The 20,361-nt window shown below is 34.9% G+C and overlaps 2 protein-coding genes, 1 long non-coding RNA gene and 1 other non-coding gene across 4 annotated transcripts; 1 reads left to right on the forward strand and 3 right to left on the reverse strand.

The window, feature by feature from the left end:
* Positions 1-523: 523 nt before the first annotated feature.
* LOC121244559 lies at positions 524-3,334 on the reverse strand. The gene is made up of 2 exons (XR_005936452.1): positions 3,062-3,334; positions 524-992 (listed from the first exon to the last, which is right to left on the reverse strand). It is a non-coding gene; the product is annotated as an uncharacterized LOC121244559 (long non-coding RNA).
* LOC121245162 lies at positions 2,047-2,133 on the reverse strand. Its single transcript, XR_005936569.1, has one exon. It is a non-coding gene; the product is annotated as a small nucleolar RNA snoR118 (small nucleolar RNA).
* A 3,090-nt stretch (positions 3,335-6,424) lies between the features above and the next one.
* Positions 6,425-9,747, reverse strand: LOC121244785 (box C/D snoRNA protein 1). The gene is made up of 5 exons (XM_041142994.1): positions 9,471-9,747; positions 8,805-9,006; positions 8,141-8,209; positions 7,826-7,958; positions 6,425-7,521 (listed from the first exon to the last, which is right to left on the reverse strand). Exons 1-5 carry the CDS (start codon positions 9,682-9,684, stop codon positions 6,895-6,897), a joined length of 1,245 nt encoding a protein of 414 aa, XP_040998928.1. The 5' UTR covers positions 9,685-9,747; the 3' UTR covers positions 6,425-6,894.
* Positions 9,748-16,310: 6,563 nt separating this feature from the next.
* Positions 16,311-18,589, forward strand: LOC121244645. The gene has a single exon (XM_041142806.1). The coding sequence runs from the start codon at positions 16,936-16,938 to the stop codon at positions 18,262-18,264; it is 1,329 nt and encodes a 442-aa protein (XP_040998740.1). The 5' UTR covers positions 16,311-16,935; the 3' UTR covers positions 18,265-18,589.
* Positions 18,590-20,361: the final 1,772 nt, after the last annotated feature.

Consider the following 20,361-nt stretch of genomic DNA (forward strand, 5'->3'; position numbering starts at 1 on the left):
CCATCAATTTTACTAGGAGGAAATGCGTAGCTGGTGATATCCTCGACTCATGGAGTAATAACAGATTGGCATCATCCCATCACAGGAGATATTGCAAAAACAATAGAAGCTCATAGAGATTGGAGCTTTAAAAAAATTGATCGATGTCAAAATCGATTTAAACACTAAGTAGCAGAATGGGCAGCTATCAACACTGTTTTGGGTAGCGTACCAATAGCTAATATTCCAACTAGTATTTTGTATATTAATAGTGGAAAGGACTCTCCCTAAACCTTATTGTTATTTTCATATATATGGAATGCATGCTTGAGAGAGAGAGAGAGAGAAAAAAAAATTGGGATATGAAGATGAGAGGTTGACGTTCTCCACACAATCATTTCAGAGAAAATTTTGATGTGTTTGGCAACAACTCATCATCAGTCATTAGTGTCTTGACAAACAGCAAAAATTTCAAATTGTGTTCGAATCAGTTCCAAATCAGACCAATGCTACAACTGAAGCACAAATGGTTCTACAACAACAATTTTCTGCAATAAAATCTCATTCAATAAAACCCCAATTCTACAAATAATGTCACAACTAAAACAATACAATCATAAACTGTACATAGATTTTTCTTTTTTTTTTTTATCGGCACTCAGTGTCTGGAGATAGCTAAACTAATCTCGCGATGTACAAGCACAAGAGGAAAAACTCTCCTTTGGACTGTACAGAAATTATATGAAGCCTTCCATCTTCTGGGCAATCGAGGGAACTTCCCCATAGATCATTCCATTCTCACCTCTCCATTCCTCACTTATCCTTTCTTCCTCCTTTTCTCTTCTCCTTTTTACTCTGTGGATGTACATTCCTATCAAAACTCTCTGAAAGTAATATTCTCAATGGTCCCTCGTCGGATAAGCTCACTTTAAACTCTTTCATGTGGCTCGAAATTTTGCCATGACTGGATGCAATTCGATAAAGCTGATCATATCACTAGAGTAAACCAGTCCCTGCAATACCCAGAAGTATATTTGCAACAAGTATCGTGAATAAGAAATGAAGACAATATAAACAGTAAAAGAGGCAACTGAGATCGAATCTCATCGCCTAGTCCTGAATCATATCTCTTGGATCTGTAACTACAATCAACTGCAGATGCACGGCTCAATTTCAGAAAGCATGCAAATTGCTTCATGTTTTGACGGTTAGACCACAATTCATGCAACAAAAAATCTAATCTTTAGTATAGTGTTCCTTAATGTTGGACTAATCTAGATGCTGATGACTATAGAAACTAGTATGGTGTATGATGCCCTCAGATCTCATAGCTTCAACCATATCATCTGAGGCTCAATGCAAATGGCATTCACCGAGAAGCCTCTGCACACCACCAGAGATATATATACACACATACATACATACACACACACATATGAACATTGATACTGGAGAAGAAGAGGTGGTGGAGGTGGAGGTGGAGGTGGAGGCAGTGATAGTGTGTAAAGGCTAGTGATAAATATAATCCAAGCAACCTCTCAATAAAGATCATCTGTTCATCATCGGGCAACATAGAAATGTAGGATGCCTAATGTAAACCAGAGTGAGTGCTAGGAAACCAATCAGCATCAAATCCACACAACAGAAGAACTAAGAATGCAAAAACCAAAGACTGAAAGAGAGAAAGATGGGTTCTAGACTTAGACAGTAAATGATTAAAAGCAAGAAGCGAAAAAATATAAGAGAGAAACTTGGAATAAAAATCCAATCATCCTACTCATATAAAGAATTGTAGCTCATACAAAATTAATAATTGTTTCTTATCAAATAAAGAGTTGAACCCCTAACTAACATTTCCTTTTCTTGTACTTTTCTCACACCACTAAATTCATATAGTGTGAATTTTCAGGAGAAGAAAGGAGGAGTTGGTGAAGCCCCCAGATCCTGTATCTGCATGATTTCTATTAGACTCTTCCCAAATCTTAAAAGATAATGGAAACAACAACAACCAGTACCAGCTACAACTGACACTGATGGGCATCCAAGTGAAACACAATCATACCAAATGGGTCAGATATAGCTTTCTAGGCTGCATTACCATCAATAATGCAGTCAAAAAACTGCTCAGAGCCCAGTGCATATATCATCATTCACTATATACACCCCAAATGAAACCCCAGAAACCCATTGCAAAACCAGCCCCAGCACTTATCCAAAACAAAGAGGAAAGACTCTACTTTTGCAACAAATGCGTGTCAAATCATTGCTATGTAACAGCCCTCAGATCTCATAGCTTTAAACCAGATCATCCACGGTCTTTAAAGCGAATGATATTCATCAAAAGCCTTTACAAACCACCACCGAGTGAGAATATGGATATATATATAGGAAAATGCATTGAGTCCGAACAATCGGTCCCGATTGTCCTTTTTTGTTTTACTTAATGATTAAGTATTTTTTTTAATGATGTTGTGAATTTTTTTAAAATGTTAAGGTGATAAATAAATACATAAAAAAAAAAGCAAAAAAAAAAACACTCAAATGGCCTTGTCGTGACTTTTATCGTGCTGTGGGTGTAGCAGTATACTACATTATGATAAAAGTCACTACTAAGATCATTTGGATGTTTTCTTCTTTTTTTTATTTTTACTTTTTTTTCATGCATTTTTTGAATCCTTTTAATATTTTAAAAAAATTCACAAAATCATCAAAAAAAAACATCTAAATCATTAAATAAAAAAAACAATCGGTTTCCATTGTCGGAACTCAAAAAAAATTTCATGTATGTACATGTGTGTGTATGTATAAAGAATGGGTATTGGAGGTGGTGGTGATGACTGATGAGTAAAGGCTAGAAATGAAAAACAACGCGAACCGCTCAATACAGTAAGAGTTGTACATCATCGGGCAAATTACATCTCGATGGTTGTTGCAAAATGCAACTAGCAGAAACATACCCAATAAAATTAACCAAACGAATACAAAAAAGTATTAGCAAAATAGCATAAAAACCTAAGATCCCGAGAGAGAGAGAGCGAGAGCGATAGAGACTGAGTTTCTGAGTTTCTGAGTGAGCTCTCACATATAAAGAATCGGCATCGCCGCATCGGATCGGAGGAAGCAAAGCGATGGAATTGATTAGGGTTTTGCTGTGATTGGGGGTCCATACGATGCTTTTTGTATCCCTATTGGTATCATTCATTCAATCTTAAGACTCCGTTTGGAGGTTGAAAATGTTTCACCTCATTTCAATTCATTTCATCATTATAATTTTTTTAATTTTTATATAAAATATAATAAATAATTCAACATTTTCAAATTTTAAAATAATAATAATAATAATAATATTTAAAATAATATTTTATTTAACTTTCATCTCATCTCACTATCTAAACGGAACATAATTGAGGCGTGATAGAGATCTTTCCATGTTATCTCAATATTTAAATATCACAAATATAAATATTTTTCAATTTTAAACCTTTAACGTTTTCATCTAAACACTTTTTAATTTCAAATTTTTAACTTTTTATCTAATTATTATTTAATTATTATAATTTTTTTAAATTTTCAGAAAAATACATAGAAAACAATCTAACTTTTTTAAATCTCAAGATAAAAATTATATTAAAAATTTATATTTTAACAATATTTTAAATTTATAATATTTTTATTCGATTTTTTTCTCTCTGTTTCCAAAATTTCATTAAACATCTTAATTCAAATCATTTCTATCTCATCTTATCCCAACTTAAATATCTTACTACTATTCACAAACCATCTCAACTCATCTCAGAGCATTAGCGATAGTATAGCCAAAGGCAAAGATAAAATTTAGCTAAAATCATATGTTTTGCCTTTGTCATTCAAGAGAAATTCCCACATTGGATAATAAATTATTATTATGAGAAAACCTTATCACCGGTTAGGCTAATAACCTTCTAAAAACAGCTCTCAATAATCTATAGCCATGTACGCATTTCATCTTAGTAAAATTGTGACCGTGTCTCACCCGATTAGACGATTAAAACAAACAAAGCCAAAGCCTATGCGAAAACCTTATGTCCCTCATTCTTGCGATAGACTCCGTGCGATTCACAGAAGCCAGAGCATGTGCGATCCCTCTCGCGACTGTACTGGCGAAAATGGAACCCTCAAAAGCGACGGTGGCAAGGAGACGGATAGACCCAGCCCGCTCTTGCGACCATGGCTTTGGAGACGGGCATTACAACCAAACCCTAGACCGAGTAATGGTTCTCTCTTCTTCGATTCGATTCTCTCTCTCTTTGATTCTCTCCCTTTTGAATCATGTGCTTGCTAATTTTACATGAGCTGATCATTCCAGAAATCGAAAATGCTTTCAAATAATACTTTCAACCCAGAAACAGAGCTTGGTATCGTATGCTTCCAACCTAGTAACATATCAATTGAAAATGAAATATGGAAATCAAATAATTCAAGCTTCCATAAATTGAATAGCCTTCAAAACTTGCACGACCTTCCAAAAATCGAACATGAAAAAATCGAATTCCATCAAGTTTTTTTTACCAGATTTCAAATACGTGAGAAATTAAATATCATCATGCTTTGGACAAAAACTCAGCAAGACAAGGGTAAATATTGTCAGCCATGAATGTGAACAACCATGTGGGCATGTAGCGAGCAAGTCTCGGTGAGATTTCGACGGAAGAGATGGTAGAGATTCAGACAAAATAAATGACAGGGTCTCGGTGAATATGAGTTTCAGCAACGATGTAGGGAAGAGATCCGATGGAAGGGATGTGGTCTCAGTGAGATGAGTTTCGACAAGGGTTGTGCATTTCTCATTGGGTTTTGCCGAAATGTGACCTCTAATCTTGTGTGCGTGCGTTCATTTCTCTTGGGGTGTGATTTATTACGTGGCACGTTCTGATAGGTGGGCTATTTTTCTCTAATAATCAGTCGGACTGCTTAGAAGCGGTTCTCTATTATTATCCATCTATTAGCCAAAATAATAATAATAATATATTATTTTTTAATAATAATATACTTTTTTAAGAATAATATTTTTTTAATTTTTTTCATATTTTACAATTATACTGACTATATGTTAATTAATAACTTAATTAAATTATTGTCTTGTCCTCTATTGAGAAAGAGAGAGATAGCGAGTGGAAGGAGAGATAAATAAGTGATAAAATAATAAATAAATGGTGAACTCTACCTATCCAAATATGTAGAGACGTATAACTTGTAAGCAAAAAAATTGCATTTGGCTCTTCCAATATAGTAGATTTAATGGGAATGTTAGCTAAATATTAGTTTGCACTGGTGTTTGCCTACACCATTGCTAATGCTCTCGTCTCAATTTGTTATCTAAACCAACGAAAGAGGAACCACCCTATCTGTATCTCAGAATCAATCAGAAAGAATGCCCTAGCACTCATGATTTCATTGAAATTATAACTTATATTGTAAGTTGAAATGTAATTTGGCTCTTCCAATATAGTAGATTTAATGGGATTGTTAACTAAATATTAGTTTACATTGGTGTTTGCCTATACCATTACTCTCTCATCTCAATTCGTTAGCCAAACCAACGAAAGAGGAACCACCCTATCTATATCTCAGAATCAATCAAAAGAAAGTCCTAGCACGTACGGTTTCTTTGAAATTATAACCTATATTACAAAGTTGAATTGCAACTACACCGTCAGCTGACGACCCGGGTTTATACTTTGAAAACTAGGTTATTTTTAGATGTTAAGATGATCTTAATTAATCTATAAATAGTAATTTTGTAAGTACTATTGAGATATATTTAAATATAAATAAGTTAAGATATATATATTTAAATATATGAAATACGTTAAGATGGCTTTTAACTTTTTTTTATGAGAATGGCTTTAGCGCTCTGTCTGTCATTTTCAATCTTAAAAATTTCTAAAAATCCTAGTTGGGAATAAATATCGTTACTCTTGGTTTCCATTCCGTCATTATATTCATTCACTAATTAACGTGGCAAGTAAAACTATCAAATTTCTACCGTACCTTAAATACGGAGTTCTTGAAAATGCCATTAAGAGAAAAATTAGGGAATGAAATTTTTAGAACTCTCGTGAGAATGGACCGTTTGGATAGTGAAATTAGATAAATTAAGATAATTTATAAATAGTAATAAGATTATTAATTGAAATTAGATTAAAGTAGTTACCTAGACGTTACCGGAACTAATTACACAAGCTACAAGGTTATTTATTTATTTTTTATCAAAGCTACAGAGATAATCTGGGAAATTTTAGATGTAGACGGTCCTTTGCCAAGTATGTAAGAAACCAACATTGCAAGTAAACTGGGATGCCACAGCGTGGGTAACGAACCCCCGCCTTTATTTGCAATCATCCTCTTCAATATTCTCATTATCTTTCTAAACTAACTGGTGGCAGAAGAATAAAATTTTGCGCTCTAAAGCAGTAAAAATAATCAATTAGTAGAACCAGTTTAGCATAGGTTTCACTAGATACATTATTTGCTTAGTTTCCGGCAATGTATCAACATGACAAAGCTCTTAACTAATAATGCAAAGAGAGTTGCAGCACTCCAGTGCCTCCTTCCTGTGTAGCTTCTAGGAAAAGGCCTGCTTAGACCAACAAAAAGAATGGGAAATTGAAAAACTTGAGGTTGCAATACCAACCAAAGTATTACTATCATACCAACGGGTGCAAGAGATGCCATCGACAATTCACAACCCTCCTTACACTTGATCCAAATGAACACCTATTTGGGAAACATGTTTGGAAACTTTCATTTCATCATCGTAGTGACCAGAGCACAATGCCAAAGAACAAACAGACCAGAATCTGCACAACTCCAGGCAGATGGTCTTGTTAGACTCCCCCCATCTTTGGTTCTTCCTTAGGATACCATCACTATCAATTATTCAAGAATCTCCCCTTCCTCTAATTCCTCGTCTGCTGACAAATATGCACGGAGATCCGAGAGATCTCTTCTTCCTTCTGCATCTAGCTCTTCAGCAAACTCAAATTCCAAATCCAGAAAGTCATCAGGGTTAATTTGTGCAATGAGCTCTGAGTACGAATCTATTAAGCCCTGATCAAAATCAAACTCCATCATTTGAGACACTCCTGCTTCATTGGTATTGGAGGTGGAATTTGACCTGTTGCTTGTTGCCACCCTTGAGAACAAAGGGCATTCTGATGAGTTATCTATCGCTTTCTCGGTCCTCACGTTGTAATGGGGGGATCGAGGCATTGGACTTGAACTCACATGTTTCATGAGTTCAAAATCACGAGGATCTGAAGAGCTATTGTTGGCTTCTATTTCCTCCTCCTTGAAAGGGGCACCAACTGGGCTTGGATTGCTTTCAGAATCTTTTGGCTCTGGTTTTTCAGTAACAGGGTTGGCATCTTTAACAACCTCAAAATCAGAGCTGTGTGAAGGGAGGGAGACATATATTACAGGATACTCCAATATAACTAAACTGGAAAATTGTTGCTTTATTGAGGCCCTCACATCTAACTCCCGGAAAGGTGATACGGAGCCCTGCAAAACTCAAAATAATAGGTCACGTCTGCATAACAAACATTTGGCAGTTTAATCAACAAAGAAGGGGGGGGGGGGGGGGGGGGGGGGGGGGGGGGGGGGGGGGCAAATCTACAGCTGCCACGCACAAGTGAAATTGTTTCAGTACCAGAGTGACTGACAAATATAATCCAATCCAATCCTATCAGCCATTATATTCACCCATGGTTCAACTTAGCTGCATACTGGCAGACTAGATATTGCTAGCTCAGATGTCCATGACTAATTATTCAACAAAACCACCAGTAAATAAAAAGATACAAACCTTTGGATATTTACGGATGAAAAACTTGAGACAGTCCAGCTGTTCCTCGCAAAATGGCCTTAGTTGATGATTCCATGGGCCAGTTTTCAGATGATTCACAATGATGGAGCAGAGGTTCGTATTTTCATTCACTCTGCACCGACATTAAATGCATCAGTTCTCTGAACAATCACATAGTCCTGTTCTATGAAGTTACAAACCAATTGACGCCGGAGTCATTTTTTTGTTACACCAACTTGTCTAATAGGATAAGAGAATCCATCTATTGCAGAGAAAAAAAGTGTCCCGAGTGTAAGAGTTCGTATAACAGCTCACCCATGATCATGTAAAACAATGTCTGTTGAGAAAAACCGCCATTCAATGGTCCAAAAGATGGATTTTTTCCTGAAATAATCATTAATAGGCATTGTAAAATCTGATTAAAAAAATACCCACCAGCACATGATTGGAATCTCAATTCATCTCCGGTACCAATATGAAATTATATATGTATAGAAGATACCCACAAGCATTCATCTTTTGACCAGATACCACCACATAGGGAGAGGGGGGAAAGGGGGGGGGGGGGGGGGCGGGAGAGAGAGACAGAGACAGAGACAGAGAGATTCCATAATCAATTAATTCTTATAGATGGCAAGAAGTAAATAAGTTTTCTGCAAAAAGATTTTTTTTTATAAGTATATGATTATAATATATTAATAGAATAGGCATAGCCCAGGTACACCCGAAGTATACTGTTAACACTTTATTTTCTTGGGCCAGATCTGTAGACTTTAATGGCCTTGATTTTCATGACTTTCTCTTCTCTATTTCTTCTAGAGAAGAAATAGCAGCAAAAAGATAGCAGTAAAAGCCTATCAAACTTCCAGACAAGTGATCACAATTTTACAAAACGACAGAAAACAAATAGTTAACACACGAAAAAGAAATTTATCATCTAATAATTCTACCAGAGACCTCTGAAATTACTAATATTAACCTTTGGTCATATCGAGTTCGATTTTTCTCTCTTTTTGACATTCCACTAGAGAGAAATAGAAGTTTTGTCCTTCGCCTTGCTGCAGCATTCCAGAGGCTTCTAAGATGAAATGGAAACTTAGAATGAGCATACCCGCACAATTTAGTTCTTGTCCTCTGAGCAGATTCAGCGACCCTCTTCACTTCCTCAAGTAAATTGTAATCTACAAATAATATTCCATAAGAAAAATATAATATCGGCAAATACATGTAAGAAAAGTAGCAAGCTTCATCAACCAAGTTACAACATACTAATAAAGTGCTTAAGAAACTAGCAAAGAAATTTCCCGATCTGATAAAGAGAGAGAATATACTCTTTCAACAAAATTATATGCAGCCCCGTGAAAAATTATTCGACACTATGAAAGGGTATCAAAATCAGACACTGAAAGAGCAAACTTCCAAAGACTATGGTATTATACATACATGAAAACCTTAAATCCAGAGTATTGCTAAAACTCAATAAATTGTTAAATAGGCACCAAAACTGTGAAGAATAACAACAATTCTCCTCCGGCTAATTACCATAAAGAAATTAAACAACTTTTTCAAGCATATCGTAACCCACTCATACATAACTCTACGAAACCATGAAAACAGGTACCGGTGAGAAAATAGAGAAAAATACCAGAAAGGAGCAGATTATCGTCGAATTGAGAGAGTGGGACGAACTGGGTCTGGCTCCTCTTGCCCGTACATCCGGTGCGTTGCTTGTGAGCTTTGACGCAAGGAAGGCTACAAGAACGCATGGAGCAACCCGGACACTTGTACTTTGACGGGCTTGCTTCACATTCCTCGCAGACAGGTGGGTTTGTCAGAGCTTGGTCTTCTTGGCTCTCCATTTCAGAGGGAGGGAGGGGCTGGGATTTTGCTAGGGTTTATTGGGGAAAGGGTACTGTATAATTATAATATTATTGATAAGCAAGTCAATTATCGACGAGCAAGTCTGCGAAAGTAAATCAGAGATTCACACGTAAAAAATTATTTTTTTGACTGTGCATCAATTTTTTTTCCAAAATGAATGAATAAATGTCACATTTTTTTAAGATTGAGTCTAATATTATTCTTATTTTTTTATTAACGAGAAAAAAAAATTCAAAAAAAGAAAATAAGAATAAGAGATAAAAAGTGTATCTATCAAGGTTTTATCCAAAGTTTTGAATTCTATTCTGATAACCATTACGTTTAAGGTATTAAAATTGAATAGTTCGGCACCTATATATTTTGGCATACTGTTTTGGAATAATTATTATATGAATAAATTATATATATAAATAATTATATATTAAAAAATAATATTTTAAAATAACATCAATAGAAGTCTTAAAAATATATATAATTGAAAAACTCAATAATATTTCTCAATAAAAGTCTTAAAAACTCAAGTATGATAAATTCAATAATACTTCTAAGCTTTCAATCCAACTGTTAAGTAAATAATCACTCTTCTCCCTCTAAAAGACAATAAGAATCAAAGTTTGAAATGTTAATCAAAATATTTTCATTACAATCACCACCCTCATCATCAACATCAGCATGGTATTGAAAAAGTCTAGTCAATTTACCATTTTCTGGTCAGTTTATCACTATGGCTTTCTTTTACTCATCTTCTTTCTCAAAAATAATTGATGGGATGCTTTCGAAATAAAATAAGTGACCATGCAAAATATGTAAGATGAGAAAACAAGAGAACATGAATTTAAAGGATACAGAAAATACAAGAAAAAAAAATTGACAGGGCTAGTTATCAAAGGTTGTAAATTGTTATAGAGAAAAGATGTATCGACAAAACCATGGCTGAAAAGGGAATGAAAATTTCACATAACTAACTCACAAGATTGGAAAATGGGTCAAACTGGCCCTACCCCAAATTACATAACATAATCCCTTTTAATTTGCCATGGAGCTTATCTAGTCTCTTATTGCAACCAACAAACTGCAGAACCCTTTTTTCCTCTACAAATGATAACTTATATTAATGGATACGTAAATTTCTCACGAGCATAAAGCAGGGAAGGACATGAGTCACTCTGCATTTTTCAAGATGTACATCGTGCTGAAAGAAGGTATTTGAAATGCGTAGAGAGAGATGGAAGAATGTAATTTCAGTACCATGAATGCAATCCTTGGCATAGGTAAAGTGTCCAAAAAATGGACCCTTTACTAGTAATAAATTCTGTGACGAAAATTGAATCCCACATAAACAAAACCGAAATGTTTAATTTAAAAAATTGAATCCCACTGACCAAAAAATGGACCATTCAACAAACATTAATGGATGAACATTTTAGGCATAGATTGAGCATGAAATGATTTTATATATTACAGTAATGACTCCGTTTGAACAGAAGTGCTTGCAGGAGAACTTCTGCCCTATGATAAGATACATACATATATATATATATATATATATATATATATATTTTATAAGTAAGAAGATACATACATATATACATAAAATGAACAATGAAAAACTTAGATAAGTTAATCCAAAAACCCATAAAAAGAATATGATACTTCGGGGAGTGAGGAAGAAACCTATAGAAATTAGTTTTGTTCCTCAAAAAAGACTGGAAGAAAGACCGAAGAAGAAAATGAATTTGAGCAACAGAGTTGATTGCGTTTGCTCCAACTGCAACGGAGTGGATTGTGGAGGTGGTGACCGTGGCGTCAGCGTAGGGCATCGGAGTGAGGAGAGTCGAAACAGAGAGCAAAAGTGAATTTTGAGGATTTGGGTTCTGATTACGCAAGGTAGGGGAAGAAGCAGAAATGGACGGGCATTCCAATTTTGTCCCTCAGTTTTCAGGATATTTACAACAATCTCATGCACCAAATCATAGGGCCATTAGAAAATGTGATTTTCTCATAATAAAGTCTGATTAAAAACTTTTTCACATCTACGTGTACGACAGGATAAATAATTACTTGTAGAATGCATGAACGACTTTGAATATTCAATGCAGGAACTTAACATTCATCATCAGCACCTATTATTCCATATTGATTTAGACCCATTGGACTCACATCTTATGAAAATCAGTGCCTAACTTTCAACATTGACTGCGAGTTATGTGAGGTGCCTTCACTTTCGAAGTTGGACAACATTTCTTACTTGGCAAATCATAGGTACTCTCAAGACATGAATATCATCCTCTAATCAACCTTTCTGCATATGTGTCTAATGATACATGGATATCGGTATAAAATCTTAATTGTATGTGTCTAACTGAACATTTTATTGATAATAATTGAAAAGTACAAAAAAATTTATTAATTTTTGTTTAATCCCTAACTATCAAAGGGATACTATTGGAAGATATATTGATTCGTACCTCCTTGATTGAGACATTGATAAGATATTTACTGTTACTGCTAATAATACTAGCTTGAATGATATTGCAATTTCAAATTTGAGGTATTTTTTGACAGGGAATGTGTTGGGAGAAAAGTATATGTACATGAGATGTTGTTCTTATATTTTGAACCTTATCATGAATGAGTGTCTAAAGAAGTGCAATAACGCTATCACAATGGTTAGAAATGCAGTTAGATATGTGCGCTTCTCCCCTGCAAGATTGGGCAAGTTTAAGAGATGTGCAGATAAGAGAAATTTGATTGTCAAAAAATATTGTCTCTTGATTTGTAAACCCGATGGAATTCAACTTATATGATGTTGGAGGCGACTGCAAAATTTGAGAAAAGTTTTCAGGTGGATGGAGAGTGAGGACTACAATTTCCTCTCTTAGTTTAATGATGGACACATGGGGTCTCCTAGAGCTGAAGAGTGGGAAATAATGCAGATTTTTGTGAAGTTTTTGAAAATGTTTTATGACGTCACTAATCGATTTTTTTGGTCTTTATATATGACGGCAAACACCAATTGTTTGGGAGATTTGTAGGCTCCAAAAAGAGTTGATTAGACATAGTTAAAGTGATAATAGTTCTTTGATGAATATGGCCATAAACATGATAATGAAATATGATAAGTATTAAGATTCATTAAATAGTATAGATTTGTTGTTTTTTTATTGCAGTTATGCTTGATCCACGTAGTAAATTAGGGTTTCTTATTTTTCACTTGAAAAAAATTCATGACGAGACTCGTGTTGAAGAGTTGGTATCAAGTGTGAGACAATTATTAGCAGTCTTGTACGCGAAGTATAATGCTAAGTTTGATTCTATCTCGACTATCGGGAACATGAGCCCCCTTGGACATCTATAACCACAAATGATAGTGAAGAAAATCTTGAGTTAAAATTATTTTATGAGTGATATCAAGCATTTTCCACCATTGGATCTTCAGTTGCTAACACATTGATGGATAGTATTTATCAGATGGTTGTGAGACACTTAGCCCATCTCTTGACTTGTTGATTTGGTAGAAAATTAATGAGCATAATTATCCCTACTTGTGAGGATTGCATAAGACTTATTAGCCATGCCCTTTTTCACGATTGCATCAGAGTCAATATTTAGTATAGAAAGTTGTGTACTTGATCTTTTTTGAGTTTGTTGGTTCTGAGAACCGTTGAGATACTTATTTGTGCTCAAAATTAGTTGCGACATCTATCAACACTAATTGATATTCGAGAATCCATGAATAATGTGGAGAGATTTGTGGAGAATCGGGTAATATTTTACTCATTCAATATTAATTTACTTTTATAAATTAATTTTTCAACATCCAAATTCATTAATACTTGATATTTTAGTCTTATTAATATTTCTATATAGAGTTGGGAGTATAATCTTATTTTTTTAATAAATGTGTGATATACAGGTGCTAAATAGAAGAACTCAAAGTAAAGACTCAAATCAGCAAGTGTACTGTTAGGGCTGCTGAGTAGAAAATCTTTTTCTTTTATAAAACCCATGTTAATTTCGGTCTGAGGGTATGGACTTCCCAAAATATTATTTATCATTTCTTTCTAGCAAACTTGGGCTTGCTTATTCTTGTGATGGGCTTTGAATATATATATTTATTGGTCCATGGAGGATTATGGAAGCCCACAAACGGACACTTCACACCTTTTGGCAACAATGACCGGTGTAAAATGTATATAGGTAGGGCTGTAAATAAATCAGTTTATTTAATAGCTCGCTCGGCACTTATCCGGTTAAATTCGAATCTAACTCGACTAGGGGTAGGCAGCGGGGGCCCGCCCCCTCATTGAAGTCCCATAACGGGGGCGAGTAAATCTCACATTGCTTAAGTATGACTATTGTATTGTCTTTACCTCCTATATAAAAATTGGCTTAGGATGTCAAGGCAATACAAAATTCAACTCTAATGAGTTTAAATTGTTTTTTTATTAATAAATTTTAATATAGTTTAAATTATATTATCATTTGGGTCTAATTTTTTTTTTAGACCCAATGGATTGTGGCTTGGGTGGGGTGTAGATTTGATCCCACCCCTGCCCCCAGGCGAGGGACGGGGTTGAAAACCCCTATCCCGCATGGTGCAGTGCGGGTTGTGAGGAAGGGCCCACCCCGCCCCACACCATGCAGATATCACCCCTAAACTCGACTCGTGAAAAGAAAGAAAAAAAAAAACTTGCCCATGAAAGCAGATACCTACTCTATTAGTAAATGACACATATCCGATAAAACTCGATTCAACTCGGCTAAGCCTTGTTAAGGCGCACTCGTTTATGCCAAAGTCGAGTGGATTAAATGTCATTCATATATTGATAAATATATACATACATCTACGAATATATACATATATATATTATATGTATTAGCTAATAATATAATCATAACACTTTTATAATTAAATATATAATATGTAGCCTAATTACTTACGTCTATATATTGAATATACTTCATAGCTATATTTTATAATTTGTACAATAATTAATCGACAAAATTTAATAATTTCATATACTAGTATATGAGAACCATATATGAAATAGATATATGCTATATACTATCATACTATGCTTATGTATTAATAATATATGTAGGCATATCTATTATGGATAAATATCAACTAGTTAGATATTAATTAGTTATAAAATTTTAAAATATTATAATTTAATAGAAGTTCTACTTGTCAGTTGTACAAATTCAATATTAGATTTTTTTATTAATCTAATTTATTACTTATTAAATATTATTCAAAAAATAAAAAAATAAACAATTCGAGCCAAGTTCGAGCTCGTTTGTGGGACGAACTCAGCCAAGCTTAAGTTAAGAGTTTAGCTTATCAAGTTGAGTCGAGTATTTTGAGTCAAACTAAGCTCGACAAGCCAAAGACTGGCTAGGCTAGGCTCGATTATAGCCCTATATATAAGTGAGTTTAGTGTAGCAAAACCTAGATTTTCTTATATTTAAATAATACGAATTTAATAAATTATATATATTTTTTAATTATAAAAAAATGTAAAAATCTATATATATTTTTTTGACTGCACATAAAAATCCATATTAAATGAAGACTAAGCACATGGGAAATGAAAGAAAGAGAACAATAAAGTGTAATGGCACAAGGAACTCAAAAAGGGAAAATCAATATTTAATTCATTTTTTCCAACAAGGGAAAGCAATTTATATTGGTTGAAATAGAAAGATAAGTCATTTGGTGCAAAAAATCGAGATAATAATTAATTTCATATGAGCCACTTATGGGGACTTGGTAAACATTCTCTAAGAAAGGGGAAATAAATTTATTGTTGTAATTATTTCATTCTAATAATACTTTTTATTATCTTATTGTGACCAGTGTTAATTACAAAATCAAACGAGTGTAGAAAATCAAGAGTTAACTTTGACTAGTTTACTCTTGAACGATGTCATCTAATAATTATTTAAAATTAAAATATTAAATCCAAGTAAATATGATTGAGCGAAATTTTAGTAGATTCTTGACTTATTGAGGCAGATCATCTTATCGTCATCATCTGATACTTTAAGACGAATAATCAAGTTCCAGTTTGAGATCTACATGCTAAAAAAAAAAAAAAAAGAGAGAATGGTTAAAACACACCGTTTCATGTTCCTTATAAACATAATAAATTGGAGCCAGTAGATCACAATTCAGGAACTTGACATTAGATGTCCATTTTATTAAGAGTTTTACTATGTATAAATAAGTTTATTTACTAATCTGTATACTAATACTGTTATCTTCATATTCTAAATTCAAATTAAGATTATTTTTAATAAAATTTACTTTCTAACTAATCATATTGAATAAATGCACATATTAATAAACAGAATCGCTTACGACTAGATTTTTTTCTTTGTTAAACAGGTAGCCACTCCAATTTCTGAATATCATATTATATGAACATTGGGACCGACTCCAATTTTGTTTTTACTATCTTTACTGAAAATATTTTATTAGGTGGGGACAGAGGTAGACACCAATACATGTGTTACATTGGACCCACCGAATCAACCCCATTCATTTTTTTTTTTTTTTTGATCATCAACCCCATACATTGAACCTGCTGACGGAAGCTAAGCCCTCCATTGGGCTTCCTCGTTAAAATATAGGAGACCATATATATAAAAAAAGACCACATCTTTGTAACTTCTCTTTTTGTTCTGCTCGCTTGTGCGCCATTGCGCCGGATGTAGAAGATGTTTTTCGTGATCATGGAGCCTGGATTCTCGGCTTGATTACAGGGAGTTGTGGTTATGACTTTGTGGGGGGTTCAGGAACTTGGAGTTTAGTGCAGATAAGTAGCTTTTTGCTTGTTTTTGAATGAACTCTTAAGGATTGGTTGTTTTTGTTTGTGTTGATTTTATTGGGTACTTTTGTTTGCTGCTAGTTTTGGTGAAGCTTTGGGTGTGTGTCTATGTGGGCATGTGAAGATTTTATGCATTTTGTGGAGTTTCTAATTGGTATTGAAATTTTGGAAGTGGGTTTCCAATTTGGTTTGATCTATGTGGGGAAATGGGTTTGCTTGCTTGATAATTTGAATAGTCCCAGGAAGGTTGACGGAGGAATTTAAATTGCTCTGGGAAGGATAGTGTATGAAGCTTGTATGAATGGCTTCAACAGAGCGGGAAAAACACACAATCTAGGGTTTTTGGGGGATGGGGTTTAAGGGTCTGATCTGAATTATTGTTGGGAACAAGCAATGGATGGAAATCTACCACAAGGAGGTCTGATTCCAGGTGGGGCTTCCTTTGGAGGCTTTGACTTGCAAGGTTCAATGAGAGTTCATCATCAAGCACAACACCCTCATCCAGGACACCAACATCAATCTCGTGCTCGCCAAGGTTCTTCAGTGCATCCCTCGATTCATGTGGGTTTTCCACTCACAATGGTAACTGTACAAAACAGCGATCAAACCATTCCAGTGGCAGATTTCAACAAGGGAGAGCGAAGCAAAAACTCGATGAGTGATGAGGATGAGCCAAGTTTTGCTGAAGAGGGCGTTGATGGTCATAATGAAGGAAACAGAGGGAAGAAGGGGTCCCCATGGCAGCGTGTGAAGTGGGCGGATAAGATGGTGAAGCTTTTGATTACTGCTGTTTCTTATATAGGTGAGGATGCTTCTCCAGATTGTAGTGGTGGAGGGAGAAGAAAATTTGTGGCCCTACAAAAGAAGGGTAAGTGGAAATCTATCTCGAAGGTCATGGCTGAGAGGGGTTATCATGTCTCCCCTCAGCAGTGTGAGGATAAATTCAACGACCTAAACAAAAGATATAAGAGGCTTAATGATATGCTTGGGAGGGGCACTTCTTGCCAGGTTGTTGAGAACCCTTCGCTTTTGGATATGATAGAGTATCTGACAGAGAAGGAGAAGGATGATGTTAGGAAAATATTAAGCTCAAAGCAGTTATTCTATGAAGAGATGTGTTCTTATCACAATGGTAACAGATTGCACCTGCCTCATGATCCAGAACTGCAGCGTTCATTGCATTTGGCTCTTAGAACTAGAGATGATCACGATAATGATGATGCGAGGAGGCACCAACATGATGATCTGGATGAAGATGATCAAGATTTGGACACTGATGATCGTGATGATTTTGAAGAAAATCACACTTCTCATGGGATATACGGAGTGTTAGGGTCTGCAAAGAAATTGAAACAAGGGCATTCCCATGAAGATGTTAGTTTTGGGAATTCCTTGAATTCCCAGGACTACAACAAAAGTCCTTATTCTCATTCTCAAATTGCCCCAGCTGATATGAATCAAGCCTTGCCTGAAACCATGAGACCAACTTGGTTACAAAAGCAGTGGATTGAGTCCCGTTCACTTCAATTAGAAGAACAGAAGCTCCAAATTCAAGTTGAGATGTTGGAATTGGAGAAACAGCGACTCAAATGGAAGAGATTTAGCGGGAAAAGAGACCATGAGTTGGAAAAGATGAGGCTGGAAAATGAGAGGATGAAACTTGAGAATGAGCGCATGGCACTAGAATTGAAGCGAAAAGAAATGAGTGCTGGCTTTAACTAGTTTCTTGCAATAGCTACATGCTTGATATAATTCCTCTTGCTGCCGGTAGACTGCAGTTGGTTTTGAGTGGAGTATTGCATATTGGACAGCGGAACCTTGTTGGCTGTCACCAATGCTGCCTACTTATTTTGTGTAATAGTAGAGTAGTGACAATACCATAGGCTAATTCTCATTCTTTTGCCTGAAGGGAAATGGTATTGTCTATGGTTGAAGAGTTTTGTGGCTAGCATTGTTTTTTAATATTTTTTTAAGTTGGATTTTTAAATATTTTACCTTGGTGTCCCTTTCTTGAAACTCAGCTAATATGATTTTGTTTTTAGTGCTAGAATAATTCTCTTTGTCAAATGCTGCAATATTTTCATTTACTTGTAAAATAATGTCTCTTTGTGGCAATTTAAGACGACTATAATTAAATTGTTGCTTTTACCTGCGTGCATATATAAAGACAGGATATACTTATGGGTCCAAGGATTAATCAGTGCTGGGTTTGCAAGCTGTTATGATATAGCTTATGATATTTGAACAGGAGGCCATGCAATAACATATATAAGATGACCCTTGACAGCTATGATCATTGATATACTGTGAGCCTTATATAGGATAGAATCTTGATTAGCTTATGGTATAAGAATTCAGGTGAGCAGAGTCATAGAGTAGTGACCCTGTAATTTCGTAAGTTAAAACTGTTTAGAAAGAAAGAAATGAATTTGATCATTTGATAAGGCTCATAATGTTCTTTAAATGGTCCATTTGTCTGGTTTGATTTATGTGATGTTTTTTATAATCTAATCTGACGTCATATTACCATTATCACAAGGTTTGCATTTATACATCAATTTGTCGGTGTAACATTATGCCGGACCAGTTGGTCAGGGTGTTGGGTTGCAGTGTTGCCTAATATGCATACTAATGACCGAAACTTGCCCACATGTTGCTGCTTAACTCCAGACTGGTTTCTGATTTTCTCAAACATTTCAAGTTGTTCTTTCATAACAATTGTTCTCAGCATTCAGGTAGTCCCTGTGATGCATGTCCTCAGATCCTGACTCAATTTCTGTTTGAATTGCTTGGTCTTGGAGCATGACTCAATTGCCATTTGAACTTCTTTCTGTTGAACTATATGTACAATTATCTACTCATGCTTATCTTTTTTTTTTATCGGTAAACAAATTTTTATTGATCAAAAGAGTAGGCAAAAACTCAAGTATACGGGACATATACAAGAGTGATGCCTAGGCGTGCTAACTCATGCTTATCTGTAGCTGTAAATTGGCTTGTTAATGTCTTCATCAATTCTTATAATGGCAAGAAGCTAGAAATCACATGCACTCCTTAATCCATCCTTTATCTTGCATCTGTTATATATGTAAATTGATGGTTTCTCTCTTGATTCTGAAAGTGAAAATGGCATTTCAAAATTGTATAGAGAATAGATTTTGCAAATGGTATGTAATGGCTTTAGCCAATGATCCTTTTTCTGGAATGTGGCTTTTGTGTGCGAACTCTCAGTTAGGAAAAGGAAAGAAAAATTAAAATTAAAAACTTCCCACATTTTCCTGGTGTTTGCTTAACATCAAAAGGTGTGGGTCCTACTGGTAACATCTTCCCCGTAGAAGAATTTTTTCCAGCAAATCTCATCATGCATTTTTAGCAAGTTTTTGCATTATGGAAAGTTTTAAGTTGCAAAGGCTGAACTCAATTTTAGCAAAAAATTGATTTTCCTCAGATTTATCAGGTAATTATGTTTCATTTGGAGGAGCAATCAGAATGTACGGAACTCAATTTTACTTAAAATTGGCAAAGGCTTGCAAGCGAATGGCTTATAATTAACGCGATCTGTCCATAATTTATGTTTCCTAGTCTTGATTGATCTCTACAAAATATGTTTCTATGTTCTGCCAACTACTTGCAGGAAATATTTATGCTTGGATGGTTTCCAAGGATTAGCAAGTGAGATATTTTTTGTTGCTTTTATTCGTAATTTTATGTTATATAATATGCAGTCATTTGTTTGGCCTTCATTCTGATTATCAGACTGTCGATCCTGGTTCTCAAATAGTCGAAGGAGAGCATTTTTATTTTTGTACATTAGTTGTA

Source organism: Juglans microcarpa x Juglans regia, chromosome 8S, assembly GCF_004785595.1.
Source record: "Juglans microcarpa x Juglans regia isolate MS1-56 chromosome 8S, Jm3101_v1.0, whole genome shotgun sequence".
NCBI lineage: Eukaryota > Viridiplantae > Streptophyta > Magnoliopsida > Fagales > Juglandaceae > Juglans > Juglans microcarpa x Juglans regia.